The following is a 17,792-nucleotide window of genomic DNA, read 5'->3' as shown; positions in this document are numbered from 1 at the left end:
GATGGGAGAGCTTATTTTCCCCCTCCAGCCAAAGATTTCATCGCTTCACTGGAGATTGGGCACGTTCACAACAACTCTGTCTGCAGACGAGTGCCCAGCCCCAGGCAGGCGCAGGAAACGCCGCGGGTGCCGCTGTCCAGCGCTGGCCACGAGCCACTCCAGGGGTGGGGATGGCCACTGAGCGTCCCCTGTGCCAGGGGTGGGGATGGCCACTGAGTGTCCCCCAGGCCGGGCAGCTCCCGTGGCTCTGTGGGGACTGGCGGTGCCGCGGCTCCTGCGCTAGCGGCGGCGATGCAGCAATGCTGCTGCTGCACTCCAGGGCTGCACTGTGCGGATTGGCCCGCAGCACCCCGCTCTCCTCCCTCCTGCCCTCCCTCCTCCAGCACCCACAACCCTCAGAGATTGGACAGCTTGGTGCCACATGGCACAGAGGGACCAGGATAAAAAAATGAGCCGGGCTCGGGGGTTGTAGAGTCCGCCGGGAGAAGTTTGCGGAGCGGTGGCACCAACATTCCTTGGCTGCGCTGAGTCAGAGCAGGGAGGACGGACAGACGGACACACCGGGGCTGCAGGCACCCAGGGACACCTGCAGGGTGAGCACCAGCTGCGGAGCATCCTGTCCCCTCCGTGCCAGCCATGTCCCTGGTGGCGAAGGAGAAGAACCACGTCCGGTTGGTTTTCCTGGGAGCCGCCGGCGTGGGCAAGACCTCGCTGATCCGGCGCTTCCTGCTGGACACCTTCGAGCCCAAGCACCGGCGCACGGTGGAGGAGCTGCACAGCAAGGAGTACGAGGTGTGCGGGGCCACGGTCAAGGTGGAGATCCTGGACACCAGCGGCAGCTACTCCTTCCCGGCCATGAGGAAGCTCTCCATCCGGAACAGCGACGCCTTCGCCCTGGTCTACGCCGTGGACGACGCCGAGTCCTTCGAGAGCGTCAAGAGCCTGCGGGAGGAGATCCTGGAGGTGAAGGAGGACAAGTTCCCTCCCATCGTGGTGGTGGGCAACAAGGCGGAGAGCGGCGGCGAGCGGAGGGTGCCCGTGGAGGAGGCGCTGGCGCTGGTGGAGCTGGACTGGAACGGCCGCTTCGTGGAGGCGTCGGCCAAGGACAACCAGAACGTGCTGGAGGTGTTCAGGGAGCTGCTGCAGCAGGCCAACCTGCCCAGCAGGCTCAGCCCCGCGCTCTGCAAGAGGAGGGAGACGCTGCCCAAGGAGCAGGCGCTCAGGCCGCCCATGAACAAGACCAACAGCTGCTCCGTGTGCTGAGCCGCTGCCCCGGCGCTGGCACAGGCTGGAAACTCAGGTGGGCTGGGTGGGAGAGGCACTGCCTCAGCCAAAACCTCCCCTGCTGCCTCCCACCCCTTCCCTCCTCTTCCCCACCCAGCCCACAGGAGCGGAGAGGGTGGGAGGTGACAAGGAGGTGGGATGCTGGTGGCTGGATGGGTGCGGGCAATTCCCAAAAAAGCAGGAGGCTCACCTGGGGAGCAGCCAGGGCACTGAGGGGGAGCTGGCAGGACGGGCAGGGGGGACAAACACCAGGGCTCTGGCAGATGTGGGCACCTGCAGCTGCATCAGCACCACTGTCCCAGGGCACTCAGGTCCGGTGTCACCTCGTCCCAAGCACCTCCAACCTCCTGCCATGGCTCTGGCACCCACAGCACATCCTGAGTCTGTACCTGGTGTAGAGCATGTGATAGAGTGGTCTGTGCATCAGTTTGGTTTTCTCTATTCTCTTTCTGTTTGTTTGGTTTTTTTTAAGCATTCCAGATAAATAAATTGTTGCAAAGTGGAGCTGGAAAATGTCTCGGTTTCTTTCTCCCATACTGCAGGTGCTGCAGTGCCTGCTATCAGTGTTTTATGCTCTTATCACTGCATCTTTGCCTTCCCTCCTCTGTGCTCCAGCCTCATGTGGAGTGTCCTGCACTGGAGGAGCCTCCCCTGGCAGTGCCAGGACATTCAGAGTTATAATTTTTCTAATAATTTACCCACACTGAAGTTTTTACCAAGCAGCAGAGTCCAACAATAAAACACCTTCTCACCTCTGAGCACAGAAAACAACACCCAGCCATTAAAAGACAGCTGATCCACTGAAATAAAAACACAAACATGTTAAAAGGACATAATAAATGGCACGGGGGGAGGCACAGAAGAGCCGTGTTTGCTGTTCTGAGTGTGCCCTGAACTGATTTACTCTCCCCACACACAGCCCAGCCTGGCTGTAATGAGCACTTAACCTGCTCAGCAGCCCCACATGCACACCAGAAATAGAGATATCAAAGCTTGATGGATAAGGAGTCACTCCCCAGACCCAGACCCACAGGGGATGGGTGGCTTGGGGTCTGCAGCTTTCAGAGGGGGTCCCTGATCACCTGGGGGTCCCAGCCCCTTCCCAGGGGAGCAGGTGCCAGCAGGGAGAGCTCAGCCTCCCCCTGGGCATCACTGCTGGCACACCCTGCTGCCACCTCTCCCGTGGGCACTGGAGCCACAACAGTGACCTCCAGACAGGCAAAACCCTCCTCTGGTGTGGGATGAGGCTGGGGACAGCCAGGGGAGGGGACAGGCAGCACAGGGGACAGGCAGGTGCCACCAGGACCTGCTGTGCCCTTAGCAAAAAAATAAGGATGAGGAATCAAGTCCAGCTTGTAATAATATTTCCTCAATGAGAGAAACTGTGGTTTATGTCTTCACCCCATAGAAATTGCCAGCTAGGTGGCCAGAGGGTTGCTACAAAAGGAAGTTTATCCACTTCCCCCTCCTTCAACTTCCTCACTGTCCAACCAAAATACAGTATATCCACAGAATAAATAATTGCCTTTTTTTTTCACAACTTGAATAGTCCTGAGTAAAACCCTATGCACATTGGGGCCTGGGGATCTGTGCATTCCAGATGGGTATTTTTGGAAAACAAAAATACCCAGGTTGCCCTCAGCTCTGTCTCAGAGCCGTGTGCCTCGTGCTGCCACCAGGACACCCTGCCCAGGTGTGTGGCTGTCCCTTGTCCTGAGCCTTGGGGACACACAGAGCTGCCCAGGATGGAGCCTCTCCTGGGGAAAGGGGATTCCCTGCAGGGAAGGACCAGGAACAGCTCACTTTGGGCAGCTGAGCCAACGTGGTGCCCCCTGCCCGCAGCAGGGCCGGGTGTGATGGGTGCAGGCACAGGGATGTGCCCACCAGGGGACACCTGCCCGGGCTGTCCCTGCCCACCCTGCCTGCCCCAGCCATGCAGTGCCCCCAGCTCTCAGTGAGCAAACAGCCCTGCAGCAGTCCCACACCTCCCAGGGCGGGTTTTGGTTTGGGGGATGCAGAATCAGGAGCCCCAGGCCCTTTGGTTCACAGCACTGTGCTAAAAACAGAAGGGAAATCTCTCTGCAGTGTGAAAGAGGAAGGCTGGCTGTGATCCATGGCCATGGCCTGGAAACAGCTCCTCTTGGGGGTGCCAGGGGCCTCCCCAGGCTCAGAGCCCCCCGAGCTGCTCCCCTGTGCCCCATCTCTGCCTTCCCTGGGGGCTCCAGGACCCCAAATCCCACCCAGCCCAGCCCAGCCCAAGACCTGCGGGGTGCAGCAGCCACTGCTCTGCAGATGAATCCTGACCGGGATGCTGCAGCTACAACAGATGCAGGAACAGGGATGCTGGAGGTGCAGGAGACGCACAGGGAGGCGCTGGAGACTCGGAGCTGCAGGAGGAGGTGATGGAGCTGCTCAGGGAAGCACAGGAGCTGCAAGGGGACATGCAGGAGATGCTGGAGGTGCGGGAGGTGCAGAGGGACATGCAGGAGATGTTGGAGGTGCAGAGGGACATGAAAGAGGTGCAGGAGGTGCAGAGGGACATGCAGGAGATGTTGGAGGTGCAGAGGGAGGTGCTGGAGGTGCAGAGGAACAGGCAGGAGATGCACAGGAACGTGCAGGAGGTGCAGAGGAATGTGCAGGAGATGGTGGAGGTGCAGAGGAACGTGCAGGAGATGCTGGAGGTGCAAAGGGAGGTGCGGGACGTGCAGGAGGTGCAGAGGGACATGCAGGAGATGCTGGAGGTGCAGAGGAACAGGCAGGAGGTGCAGGAGGTGCAGAGGAACAGGCAGGAGATGCTGGAGGTGCAGAGGGAGGTGCGGGACGTGCAGGAGGTGCACAGGGACATGCAGGAGATGCTGGAGGTGCAGAGGAACAGGCAGGAGGTGCAGGAGATGCAGAGGAACAGGCAGGAGATGCTGGAGGTGCAGAGGGACAGGCAGGAGGTGCAGGAGGTGCAGAGGGACATGCAGGAGGTGCAGGAGGTGCAGAGGGACAGGCAGGAGGTGCAGGAGGTGCAGAGGAACAGGCAGGAGGTGCAGGAGGTGCAGAGGAACAGGCAGGAGGTGCAGGAGGTGCAGAGGAACGTGCAAGAGATGCTGGAGGTGCAGAGGGAGGTGCGGGACGTGCAGGAGGTGCAGAGGGACATGCAGGAGATGCTGGAGGTGCAGAGGGACATGCAGGAGATGCTGGAGGTGCAGAGGAACAGGCAGGAGATGCCGGAGATGCTGGAGGTGCAGAGGAACAGGCAGGAGATGCTGGAGGTGCAGAGGGACATGCAGGAGGTGCAGGAGGTGCAGAGGAACAGGCAGGAGGTGCAGGAGGTGCAGAGGAACAGGCAGGAGGTGCAGGAGGTGCAGAGGAACAGGCAGGAGGTGCAGGAGGTGCAGAGGAACAGGCAGGAGGTGCAGGAGGTGCACAGGAACAGGCAGGAGGTGCAGGAGGTGCAGAGGAACAGGCAGGAGGTGCAGGAGGTGCAGAGGAACAGGCAGGAGGTGCAGGAGGTGCAGAGGAACAGGCAGGACGTGCAGGAGGTGCAGAGGGACATGCAGGAGGTGCAGGAGGTGCAGAGGAACGTGCAGGAGATGCTGGAGGTGCAGAGGAACATGCAAGAGATGCTGGAGGTGCAGAGGGCGGTGCGGGACGTGCCGGAGGTGCAGGAGCTTCGCACGCAGGTCCGGGACCCCGTGGCCGGGCGCGCCTCCCGCCCCTGCAGCGCCGGGCTCCAGCAAAGAGCGGAGCCATTGGAGGAGCTCTCCAGCCCCCAGCGCCCCTCGCCCAATGCCCGCCGGCCTCGTACAGCCCGGCCCCCCCGGGGCCAACCCCAGCCCCATTCCCCCGGCCGGGCAGGGCAGGGCCTCGGGGCAGGGACACAGGGACGGTGTGGGGATGCAGGGACGGTGCAAGGACACAGGGAGGGTGCAGGAGTGGTACAGAGATGGTGCAGGGACACAGGGATGGTGTAAGGGTACAGGGATGGTGTAGGCACACAAGGAAAATGGGGTGCAGAGATGATGCAGGGATGAAGGGATGGTGCAGGGACACGGGGATGGAGTAGGGACACAGGGATGGTGTAGGGGTACAGGGATGGTGTAAGGGACACAGATAGTGTAGGGATACAGGGGGAATGGGGTACAGAGATGCAGGGATGGTGTAGGGTCACAGGGATGGTGCAGGGATGGTGTAAGGAGAAGGGGGAATGGGGTGCAGGGATGCTGTGGGACAGAGGGATGGTGCAGGGGCACAAGGATGGTGTAGGTTTAAAGGGATGGTGCAGGAATGCAGGGATGGTGCAGGGGTGGTGCAGGGATGGTGCAGGGACACAGGGTGGTGTAAGGATAAAGGGATGGTGCAGGGTTGCAGGGGGAATGGGGTGCAGGGATCTCCAGCCCTTCAGCCCCCACCTGCACCCCCCTCTCTGGGCACTGTGGCTTTGGGAGGGAGGGTTTCATGGCTCCCATGAAATTCTGTGGCTGGGGTGGCTCTGCTGGGGTTGCATCACCTTGTTGGGCCTTGGGTCAGGCAACTCTGGCCGTGCAGGGCCCTGGCTCAGCTCTGCCCTGAAGCACTGGGCTGTCCAGAGGAGTTATCTGTGACCCTGGGTACTCACAGCTCCTGGGGCTCAGGGCAGCAGCAGGTGAGGATCTCAGAGCAGCTGCTGGAGGCCCCCAGCCCACAGGAGATCCACTCTGGGGAGGGGAAGGCTCCCTGGCTGTGGCCCAGGGCACTCAGGGCTGCTGCAGGGAATCCAGGGGAAATCTGGAAAACCTGCAGTGAGCCCTGTGCAGGCACCACCAGCTGTCCTGGCAGCAGTGGCTGCTCTGTGATCCCATCCCTGGGGCTGGAGGGGTTTCACTGCCTGGCTCTCAGCGGTCAGCTGAGCTTTTAGCTGGAGCTGCTTTTCCCTGGCTGGGCTGGTGTGATGTCCAGGTGTAGAGGGATGGGAAATGTTCTGCAGGGGACAAAGGCACAGTGGGACAAAGGCTCTGCCTCTGTGGGCGACTGTGGCTGTTGCTGTCCCTGCTCTGGGGATCCCAGAGCAGTGAGGGATGTGCCAGGACACACCCGGCTCCCCAGTGCTGCCCTGGCTGGTGCTCAGGTCTCTGGGGCTGTTTTCTCTACAAAGAGCATTGCAGTGAACTCACAGAACCCAGGGCTGCTCTTCCCATTCTCGAAACACCAGAAAGATCTGGAACATCTTCCTGCTGTCCCTCCCCTTCCCCCAGCTGCATCACTTCACTCCAGACTCCTCCCTGTCCCCACCCTGGGAGAAGAGCTCTGTGTGATCTCTCCTGTTCTGTTCCACATTGTCAGGAAAATTAATCCACAAACACCAGAAGTTTACTTGCAAAAAGGAGACAGAGGAGTCCTTTTACTTTATTCGAATAAAGGGAGAGGCCATGGGGCATTCCACTGGGGCCTCTCAAGTTTTTGGAGGATGCAGCCTCCTTTTTATCCCAATTTCCCACATTTCCCTTCTCCCTTTCCCCATTTCTGAGGTACCTGAGAGGTACAGACTTCCTGAAATTCCTGATACCCGAGATTCCCCTCTAGTGTACAACCCTCATTTTTAAATCTTATATAATTTAGGATTTTTTCCCCATTGTTTCTTTCATCTTTCAATTTCCAATTCCATTTATCAGCAAACCTACAAACAAACTGTTTGTGCAGGCAAATCTCTTTTTTCCATCCATCAATCAGCAGAATCCTTCCCACCGTTTCTTTTATACTTTTCTCTACCAGCAGACCCACAGCTGGTTTGTGAGGACAAACCCGTGGTTCCTCTCAGCATCATGTGGCACATCCCCCGAACGGCCTCGAGCTGCTCGGGCTTCATTTGTGAGCACAAACAATCGGGAAGGGGAAGGGGCTGGGCCAGGAGCCGCGGGCAGGGAGCAGCTCTCATTAATTGGCTCTGCTTAATTGGCTCTGGTTGCTGCTCTGGGCTCAGGCCCTGACTGATGGGCGGCCTCGGCACGGTGAAAAACGCCAATCACTCGTTTTTAAAATTTTAAAAGTTTAATAGTAATAAAATGGTTATAAAAAGAGTAATATAGTTAGAGTAATAATAATTTGGACAATTTGGATTAGGACAATATGAGGCAATAGAAAGAAAGAGTTATGGACAGTCCGGGTACCTCTTTCTGGGCAAAATAAGCCCGAAAAAGGACCCACATTAACAGAGGATTAACCCTTAAAACAACAGCCTGCTGCATAAATTCCATTCAAACACAGGATTCTGCTGGTCAATGTCAGCTTCTTCCTCTGAATCCTAACAACACCTTCAGGGCTGAGTGAAGCAGGAAGAACTCAATAAGAGAGCAAGAAATTCTCTTTCTCTGAAAGATTCAGGTGTCCTGTGGTTGCTATATCGCTGTGAGTCCTCTCTTTAAAAAAGTATCTTACATAGCATGGTTTCTATTTGAACATTATGTTACAACCTAAAACTACATTTAACACACTACTTAAGAAAATTAATACAGCATAACTTTCTAACACAACACATATAATATTAATTTTAATATCTGTGAAAAGCCAGTCATAAAAGAGGCATTTTTAACAGGCACGAACACCCACGCCGAGGACACCCGACAGAGGAGCAAAACATTTTAAACCCCAGAGCGGCTCTTACTCGTTGAGGGGTAATTAAGGGTGTTTGTCTTGAAACGCTGAGTGCTCTGCAGAGAACAAACCTCATCACATGAGCCCCATTAGGGCTCTCCAGGCGGGCTGGGATTCGGGGAATTGTGGGGTTGTTGAGGCTGGAAAAGGCCTGGAAGGTCGCCGAGTTCCGTGTGCTGGAGGGAGCAGCAGGAGCATCCTCAGGGCTGCATCCCAGACACGCAGCTCCCTCCTGGCTGCAGCCTGAGAAACGCCCCAGAAGAGCCTGGATCGGTCTCTTCTCCCAGGTGGACGAGAGGGAACAGCCTCAGGTTTCTCCAGGGAGGGTTTAGATGGGATTTTGGGGAAAATTTCTTCTCCAAAAGGTTTGTCCAGCCCTGGTGTTATGAGTAGAAAAGTTGCCCATTTTTTAAAAAGGTTGCAGAGTTCTCAGGTTGGGCCGGTTGCTGCCAGGGAGGAGTTTTGTTTGCTGTTGTAATCGCCTGTTGTTGATAGTTTTTCGTTAACTACCTGTTGTTGATGGTTGGGAATTGCCCTTTTTGTCGAGTGACACCCTGCTGCTTCCTGGAGGATGGCACCCGGGACTGTGAACAGGAGGGGACAACGGAGTTGCCGTGCAAAGGAAGAAGCCCCTCACCAAACCTAGCAAAAACCCCTAAAACCACCGAGCCAACACGGAACTGAGGGATCGAAGCGATGTCTAGACGTGAGGAACAGAATCCAGTGTCTGCTAAGACCCTTTCTAAAAAGACGTCGGCTGCACAGAGGACCTCGAATGTCAAACCAAAAAACCGGGAATCTCCTGATGCTCTCATGAGGACGGAAGCCCCAGCTCTGCCCGCAGACCAGCACACAAAGCTGCATTTTCCCTCCTCCGAGCCTCTCCTGGGAACAGCGATGGTGTGAGCGCGACCTGTCGATTCTTCCCACCCGAGCTGATTTTTAATAAAGGCATTAAAAAGAGAAAAATCTCCTGCCCTGTTTATTTCACTGGTACGGCTGCCCAGGGCAGTGGTGGAGTCGCCGTGGCTGGGGGGATTTAAAGGACGTGTGGATGTGGCACTTGGGGACATGGGTTAGAGGTGGGCTTGGCAGGGCTGGGCTGCCCATTGGGTTTCTTGGCCTTGGAGGTCTTTTCCAGCCCTGGTGATTCCATGGCTGGATCCAAGCACAGCCCGTGGTCCCGGCTTCGCCCTCTGCTCGCCGTGGAACCAGCCCCGTGCAGCGCGGCCCCAGCGCCCCCTGCTCTGCAGAGCAGCCTCCAGCACACGGAGCTCCCCCGGCAGCAGCCCGGGACACAAAACCCACCCGGAATTGTGTCCAAGGAAAGAATTTTATAGAGAAACAAACAAACAAACAAAGAAAAACAAAAACCAAAAAAAACCAAAAAACCGGGCCGGGGCTCGGAGCGGCTCCCTGGCACCACCCTGTGGGGACACCGGGAATTGCAGCGGGGACAGGGCGGGACTCGGTGACCCCCGCGACACCGGAACCTGTGACCACCGACCCCTGCGACAACAGAACCTGTGACCTCTGACCCCCGCGACCACGGGATCCTGTGACCACCGACCCCTGCGACAACAGAACCTGTGACCTCTGACCCTTGTGACAACGGAACCTGGGACCAGTGACTACTGATCCCTGCGAAAATGGATTCCTGTGACCAGTGACCCTTGTGACAATGGATCCCATGACCACTGACCACTGACCCCAGCGACAACGGGTGTGGGATCTCAGCACATTGTTCCCAATGTTCAGAGATGCCAGGAGAACCCTTGGGGGTCTCGAAAATCCTGGAATGTTGCCAAGAGTGTCTGGTGGCTTGATTTTGATCCATCCACAGAAATAACAAGAGTTTGAGGACAAGAGAATCACTTTAGAGTAAAAGGTGTAAAATAGACACATTTAGAAAGTGAAATATAGATTTTAAGGTTTTTAGGTACAGGGGGGTTATGGAGACAAGATGGAGGGATCAGGGCGTGTCTTGTCCTTCTTCTTCCTTCTTCTTGTCCTCCATCTCCTGTGGTGATGTTGGCATTTGGGGATTGGTTTATAGTGAAGGTGCACTTGCCAACATGGGTGAAAAGCATTGGGAAATAAAGGTAAATATTGTGTACGTAGATATTAGTATAAAAAGACATGACCGCCCCGTGGGTGGTCAGAGAGTGCCTGTGACTGCTTGCAGATCAGACCTCTGTTGGGCAGACAGAAAATTTTCTAGATAAGAAATAATAAACAACCTGAAGACCGAAAAGCTGAAGAGTCCAGACTCATCCTTTAAAACGCGTGCCACCCAAGAACCACACTACCCGTGTCGGGGCAGAGACAGACAGCCGAACCCGACATTTGGCGTCCCTGGGTGGGCACCCGGTGGGCACCCAGTGGGCAGCCGGTGGGCACCCGGCGGACGACCCAGTGAGCTACTCGGCAGCAACCGGCGATCCAGCAGCATCCGGCAGCACTCGCTGAGCCACGGTGAGCTCTGTTGTGCACCTCTTGCACAGGGGCAGCCTTGAAGCTCCGAGTGGGCAGCTCCCGAACTGGACTCATTCCCAGGAGAGCACTGATAACTCCTTGGGAAAACAGCCGGAAAGCAGCCAGCAGAATCTGCAGACGCGGCGGCCGCAGAGAACACCGCACTCCACCTCCACCGAAGAAAGTTCGTAGCAGGACAGCCCGGATCGGAATCGGAAAAGGCGCCTCCGAATCCATCTCCTGTGACCTGCAGGCCAGAGACCAGGAGCCTTCGGACTGCTCTGACGACAGGAATTCGGTGAGAAGGTCCAGAATTAAGAACATGGGGGGTACACTTTCCCAGGAACAAATAGAAATTCTGTCCGACCTACAGGGCGTGGCAGACACACACACAAGGGGGATCCCAAAGAAAAAGCTTAGAGAATTACTGCTGTGGGTGCGGTGTAATTACCCGTACTCAGAAACAAGGTTGTTATTTGAGGTAGGCTTTTGGCAAGAAGTTAACAGACACCTATATTTTCTAGCCACTAATGATGATAAGACAGCCTTGAAATTGCTGTCTTCAGCAAGAATTATGTTAGAGGCGACCTCGACTCAGTTGAGAGGGTCAGCCAGGCAACAAGTTGTTGCGGGTCCCAAAAGGGCGGAGGGACCAGAGCAAGGCTCCAAGCAGAGATTGGCTCTGATCTCAATTAGCCCGGGGGGAAAGGTGCCCGAGAAAAGGGGACCGGGAGAAATGTCATTGCCTTCAGTCCCACCATCCCGAAAACCCAAGGGAACCCGAAAGCGCCCCGAAACTCCAGAGAGTGTGGGGGCTTCACCCTCTGACTCAGACACAGATGATGCCATTCCACTCCCTGATGAAATAAAGTTTTCTCCTAGCGATATCGAGGAATCAGAGGGAGAGGAGGTGGAAAAAGTGGCGGAGTCGGGGAGGGGGGTTCAAAGGGAACAAGCGGGGAGGGGGGATGCGCTCTCTCGCGGCATGCGCGGCGGCGCGGAAGCGGCGGCGGCCGGCGGGGGGGGCGTGGAGGCGATGGGAGACACGGGTTCTGGTGCGGCTTTTGCGAGCGCAACGCCGAAAGCAGCGGCAGCTCCATTTAGCGCGGTGTCAAAAATGCGCGGGTCGAGCAAGACTCAAAGGACGGCCGGGGAGGACTTTCAAACCAGCGCGGCGGCGTCAGACACGGGCAGCAAGGGCGGAGCAGCTGCAGAGCTCCAGCGAGCTGCCACAGAGGGACGCAGGAGACGCGCGGTGGTGACGTCAGACCCGGAAATCTGGACCAGGAGATCGGCTCGAATTGCAGCGCGAAGGGGGGCACCCGCGGGGGGGGGGCTGCGCGCTTCGGCGGGGGGTGTGGATACAGCGTCAGAGGAGGAGGAGAAAGGGGCAGGAACAGAAAATAGGGAGGAGACTTCGGAGGTGGAGCGGGACGGAGACAGTGACGTCAGTCCAGGGGAGGCAGGGGGCGTCCCCGAAGGCACGCATGCGCGGGAAGTGCCGGCGGAGCGAGGTCGGGGGCGGGTCCGATCCTCTGTGACGTCTGGGGCGAAAAGGAGGGGCCACGTTCGGGGTTCGACATCCCGGGGCTCCACCCCCTCTCCGAGCCCGATGCCTTTAGTTTCAAACCCTATGGTTCAAACCCCTTCCACTCAAAAGCATTCAAGTATTCAGCCCTCAATGTCAGCTCAGTTAACAGCCATGCAAACTCGGTCTCAAACACGGCTGCAAGTGCTGCAGTCTGCAGAGCAGGAGAGCACAGATCCCAGAGGCAGAGAAACGAGTACGCAGACGGAGGAGGAAACTCAAGTTGTGAGCAGCGACTCGGAAGAAAAACGAAAAGAATAAAAACTTTGGGGGGTTTTTTCCTTTGTGGCTTTGAGTGGGAGCATGACAATGAAATTTTATAAAGGTGAAGTCGTGAGCTTCATGATGCTCATGCTTTTATCTGTTGCTTTAAGCAATAGAGCAAATCTACCTGTCAGTCAGCCAAAACAAAATGTTTGGGAAGCGTTAGCCCAGGCAGCAAATTTAGAAAGTATCTGCCTGACACATTCGAAACCAGGGAAACCATTCACAGCATGCATGGTTGGGTTGCCAGTGGGCGAATGGCCAATTCCAGGACATTCTCCAATGGAGATTTCGCAGGTCATCAAAGATCCTGTGAAAGAATGGTGTGCTTGGACACATCTTTTACCTGTGGCTTCTACCGAACCGCAGGAACTGGAAATTTTTGGGTCCACAACAATGGAGCTATGCATGAAATTCGAAATTTCGAATGTGTCAAGGGCAAACAAAAGTGTTGATGTCACACCAAATCACGAATATTATAGAAACGCATCAGCCTGGTGCAATCACACAGTGACGACAGCCAAAGGATCAATCCAGGTTCCAGTGCAATTGCCACGTGGGTTGTTTTTAATTTGTGGGGACAGAATTTGGCACGGCATTCCTGCAAATGCCAAGGGAGGTCCATGCAGCATTGGGAGAATTTCAATGTTGTCACCAGATTTGAAAGTGTTAAGAGAGCAAAAACACAAAGAAAAAAGGTCCTTGCAACATTACAGTGCAAACTGTGATGATGAAGTGTACACTTGGGACAAGGCAAGGAGAATTGCAGCAGCAATTTTCTCACCTCAGACAGCGTCGGGGGTGGCCTTGACTCAACTGGACCACATGGGTTGTTGATTGAGCAAGCATGCTCAATCAATCTCTCTCGCTTTGAGTGATATGTTAAAAGACGTAAGCAGTGTGAGAGAGGCAACTCTGCAAAATAGAGCAGCAATCGATTATCTATTGCTTGCTCATGGACATGGATGTGAAGAGTTTGAAGGAATGTGCTGCATGAATCTCTCAGATCATTCAAGATCAATTCATGAAAGTATTCAAAACATAAAAGACAGTATAAAGAAACTAGGCGAAGTCACTGGATCATGGATTGATGATTTGGCGGGATTTTTTGATCTTTCTCCCTTATGGAGAGGGTTTTTAAAAATGGGATTTTATATTTTAATAATTCTCTTAGTCCTCATGCTCATCGTCCCATGCATCTTTTTGTGTGTGAGACGTGTCATGAGTCAAGTTGCCAAAGAAGTCTTCTTGGTGCAAACAGAAGGGGGAGATGTGGGATCTCAGCACATTGTTCCCAATGTTCAGAGATGCCAGGAGAACCCTTGGGGGTCTCGAAAATCCTGGAATGTTGCCAAGAGTGTCTGGTGGCTTGATTTTGATCCATCCACAGAAATAACAAGAGTTTGAGGACAAGAGAATCACTTTAGAGTAAAAGGTGTAAAATAGACACATTTAGAAAGTGAAATATAGATTTTAAGGTTTTTAGGTACAGGGGGGTTATGGAGACAAGATGGAGGGATCAGGGCGTGTCTTGTCCTTCTTCTTCCTTCTTCTTGTCCTCCATCTCCTGTGGTGATGTTGGCATTTGGGGATTGGTTTATAGTGAAGGTGCACTTGCCAACATGGGTGAAAAGCATTGGGAAATAAAGGTAAATATTGTGTACGTAGATATTAGTATAAAAAGACATGACCGCCCCGTGGGTGGTCAGAGAGTGCCTGTGACTGCTTGCAGATCAGACCTCTGTTGGGCAGACAGAAAATTTTCTAGATAAGAAATAATAAACAACCTGAAGACCGAAAAGCTGAAGAGTCCAGACTCATCCTTTAAAACGCGTGCCACCCAAGAACCACACTACCCGTGTCGGGGCAGAGACAGACAGCCGAACCCGACAAACGGGATCCTGTGACCAGTGACCTTCGTGACAATGGGATCCTGTGACCACCAATCCATGGTACTGCTGACCCCTGTGACCATCAATTCCCCGGGACCACCGACCCCTCTCATCAACAACCCCTGCCACCACTGACCACGAGACCATCAATCCCCTGTGACCACTGACCCCTGTGACCACCAAACCCCGTGACAATCGGACCCCTGTGACCACTGACCCCTGTGACCACCAAACCCCGTGACAACCGGACCCCTGTGACCACTGTTCCCTGTGACCACCAGCTCAGGCATGGAGCCACTGCAGATGTCTTCCCCGGCCAGAACAGACTGCAGGAGCTCAGGGAACCACCCACAGCAGGGCTCCAAGTGTTTGCAAAGAGGATTTACAGTCCTCTGCCTTTTAATTGACAGCTCAAAGCTCAGCATTCTGTGCTTTGCTTGACACAAAAGCTTTTCAAAATCAGGGGCTCCAGTGAGGAGCTGCTCTGCAAACACCTCTGTTCATGGCTGCATCCTTCAGAGTATCCAGGCAGCCCTCAGGACAGCTCTGACCTTGTAGGCTCATGGTTGTGCCTTCACAGAACAGGGCTGCTGCAGAAAAAGAGAGGAAAAGTGGGGTTTGTTCCCCTGGCACAAAGCTGTGCCCCGTAAGGGCAGGGCTCCCCTGAGCCTCGGAGGGCAGAGTGGCTCCTGGGCTGGGCAACACCACCAAAACCACAGGAATCTCCACTCCAAGCAGGGACTGCCCAGATTTCACTGCAGGGCTGATCATCCCCATCCTGGCTCTGGCCTTAATCCCAGGGCAGCAGAATCCAGCGTTGTCTGTGCTCTAGAAACCCTGATGTCCCTCTTGCTTCATCTTGGAACCCACAGGGACATGCCAAGGTGCTGGTAACAATTTCTTGTTTTGCAGACCGTGAACTTTCAGAGATTTCTGTAATAAATATGTAAAAGAAAAAGAAAAAAAAAAGTAAAAGACTTGATAAATCCTCTGATTTGTTATGTCTGCTCTCAGGTCCCACACAGGACAGCAGCTGGAGACACAGCTGAGCCCTCTATGGTGACAATGACACCAGCAGAGCACTTTTAGGAATGCATCAACCCTTGCTATGCCAAGGGAATGCTGCACTTTAGATGTCTCCTATTGACAAGAACTCTAGGAATAACCCCATCTGAAAAATGTGATACTTGGCCTCTTAACTTTGTTGAAGGTCCAAGTAGAAAAGGAGACTTCAACCAATTCCCTTTAGACTCACTTCAGAAAGTTTTCATTTCTCATCTAAAGACAGTGCCCACAGGGGGTTCCAATGTCCTAGAATACCTGAATTCTCTAAAACAGATCAGAAATCAGTGTTTGAGCTGTAAGGGCATAAGGATCACTGTCTCTGCTGTGAGATGTCTGTACTAGATGACACAACCTCCCATCTTTGTACTGGGTCCTGTTATTTTTTTAATACTTTGCTTTTCCTTCTGTCCCTCCCCAGTTAAGGACAGAAGCAAAAAAACTGTGTCTTAAATTTCATGTTATGAGGGTTCAGTGTTTTGTGCTTAACTCCCACTAAATAACAAAAAATACTTTTGTGCTGCAGACAGAGTTTTAAAGCCTTATTCTCCATTAAACCCAGTTTAAATCTCTGAATGGCTGTGCCCAAAAGCAGCACCAAAGGGTGTCCAAAGACTTGTCCTAGGCTGCAGTCACTGCTGGTCCCAAGTGCCCAACTTCGTGTCTTGTGTTTCAGAAGAGCCCCAAGAAAAGGGATTTTTCCAAGAAAGGTGCTGAAGCAGCCTGGGGAAATGATTTTGAAATTACTCCCAGCTGTGCTCCCAGCCAGGTTACTGTGGAACCCAAAATTCACAAACCAAGAGGCACAGAAAGCTGAGGAGCAAGAAATAAAGGACGTGAGTCCAACAGAGTGAGCTGGACACAGCTCCAGAACCACCTCACTGCTCACGTTTACACAGTGCTGCTGCAGAGAAATGCATCACTGAGCCAACAGGGAAAGCTTTTTTTTTGTTTCTTTTGTTTTGATCCTTTCCCTTTCCCTTTTGTTTTTTTCCTTTTTAATGTAATTTTTAGTCCTTTCAGTAATGAGACTCCCCTGTAAATCAGGCAATCCCTGTGCAATTCCTTCCAGCCCTGTCCCTGTGCTCTCCACCCTCCCCACAGCAGCTCCATCCTCCCTTGGATGCTGCAGGCTCAGGCAGCTGGGGAAGTGTGCTGGGAAACACAAACCTGGCAGTTTTTGGAAAATCCTCATCAATAAAGGCATCACAGGGGGATCAGAGCTGTTTGCAATCTTTTCCTTCAGGATTTGTGATTTTCCCAGCAAAGACCCGAGGGCTGCTGAGCTGTGGGGGCTGATGTCTGTCCCCTCCTCTGGCTTTCAGGTATTTTCTGCTTCTGCTCAATCTCCCACTGGGATTACAGCTCTAATTAGGCAACTTCCAGACTTCACAGAGGCAGAAGCTGCCATTCTTTACCTGTGCAATAATCACCTCCTCTGCCTTTATCAGAAGTTCCCTGGCATCTGTGGGTAGGGAAGAGATGGGAGGGACAGAGACAAGTGACAGGAAAAGGCAGAAAAAGTGGGTCCTGCTTGAAATGGGATAAAATAATGAAAAAATGTGAGCTTTTTCTGCTCTTGTAGGTATTCCTGTGAGTAAAACATACCTGTAAAGCCTGAATATTGTAACCAAAACAAGGAGGCCTACTGTAAAAATGGAAAGAGGATCTGCTCTTTTCCAACACCACCAGTCACACAAGGCTGCAGCCTGCCTGAATATGTTTTCAGTATAAAGGAAGAATAAATTCAGCTAAATTAAAAAGTGGGCAAAGGATCCAGGAGGTGGAACAACAGAAAAATTACAGAGGAATCTGCCACAGTTGTGAATATTTTCAGGACCATGCCTTGAACAAAATGAACATTTAAAATCATGAAGTATTACCTCAGGACAGGCAGATGGGACACACACACCTCTCCCAGGAGTCAGCAGCCCACAGGTGGGTCAAGGCAATCCCCCTTTACCAACAACCACATTTATTGACAGCAAAGCAGCTCATTGTGTTTGACACCATTTTAATAACCCTGAAACCAGGACTGCACCAACCACGATTTCATTTACAAGGGACTCATTTCCAACACATGGGACACAACACAAGAGACTCATTTCCAACACATGGGTAAAAAATGAACACAGGAGGCACACGGGACAAAAACCATCCAGAAATGATCCAAAAATCATCCAAAAATCATCTCTTGGCAGAACATCCTCCTGGGACAGCAGGGGCAGAGCAGGCGCTGTCTGTGCTGTGGGCACAGGAGCTGGCACAGGAGCTGGAACAGGAGAGGGCACAGGAACAGGAGAGGACACAGGAGCTGGCACAGGAGCTGACAGAGAGGGCACAGGAGCTGGCACAGGAGAGGGCACAGGAGCTGGAACAGGAGCTGACAGAGAGGGCACAGGAGCTGGCGCAGGAGCTGACAGAGAGGGCACAGGAGCTGGAACAGGAGAGGGCACAGGAACAGGAGCTGGCGCAGGAGCTGGCACAGGAGCTGGAACAGGAGAGGGCACAGGAGCTGGCACAGGAGCTGGCACAGGAGCTGGAACAGGAGCTGACAGAGAGGGCACAGGAGCTGGCGCAGGAGCTGGCACAAGGTCAGTGCGGGTAAG

The 17,792-nt window shown here is 53.9% G+C and overlaps 1 protein-coding gene across 1 annotated transcript; it reads left to right on the top strand.

Moving 5' to 3' along the window:
- Positions 1 to 463: 463 nt before the first annotated feature.
- LOC118693825 (GTP-binding protein Rhes-like) lies at positions 464 to 1,790 on the top strand. Its single transcript, XM_036394685.2, has one exon. The coding sequence runs from the start codon at positions 637 to 639 to the stop codon at positions 1,261 to 1,263; it is 627 nt and encodes a 208-aa protein (XP_036250578.1). The 5' UTR covers positions 464 to 636; the 3' UTR covers positions 1,264 to 1,790.
- Positions 1,791 to 17,792: the final 16,002 nt, after the last annotated feature.

Source organism: Molothrus ater, chromosome 19 (assembly GCF_012460135.2).
Source record: "Molothrus ater isolate BHLD 08-10-18 breed brown headed cowbird chromosome 19, BPBGC_Mater_1.1, whole genome shotgun sequence".
NCBI classification, from domain to species: domain Eukaryota; kingdom Metazoa; phylum Chordata; class Aves; order Passeriformes; family Icteridae; genus Molothrus; species Molothrus ater.
The sequence above is the reverse complement of the archived record's forward strand: the minus strand, read 5'-3'. Positions and strand labels throughout refer to the sequence as shown.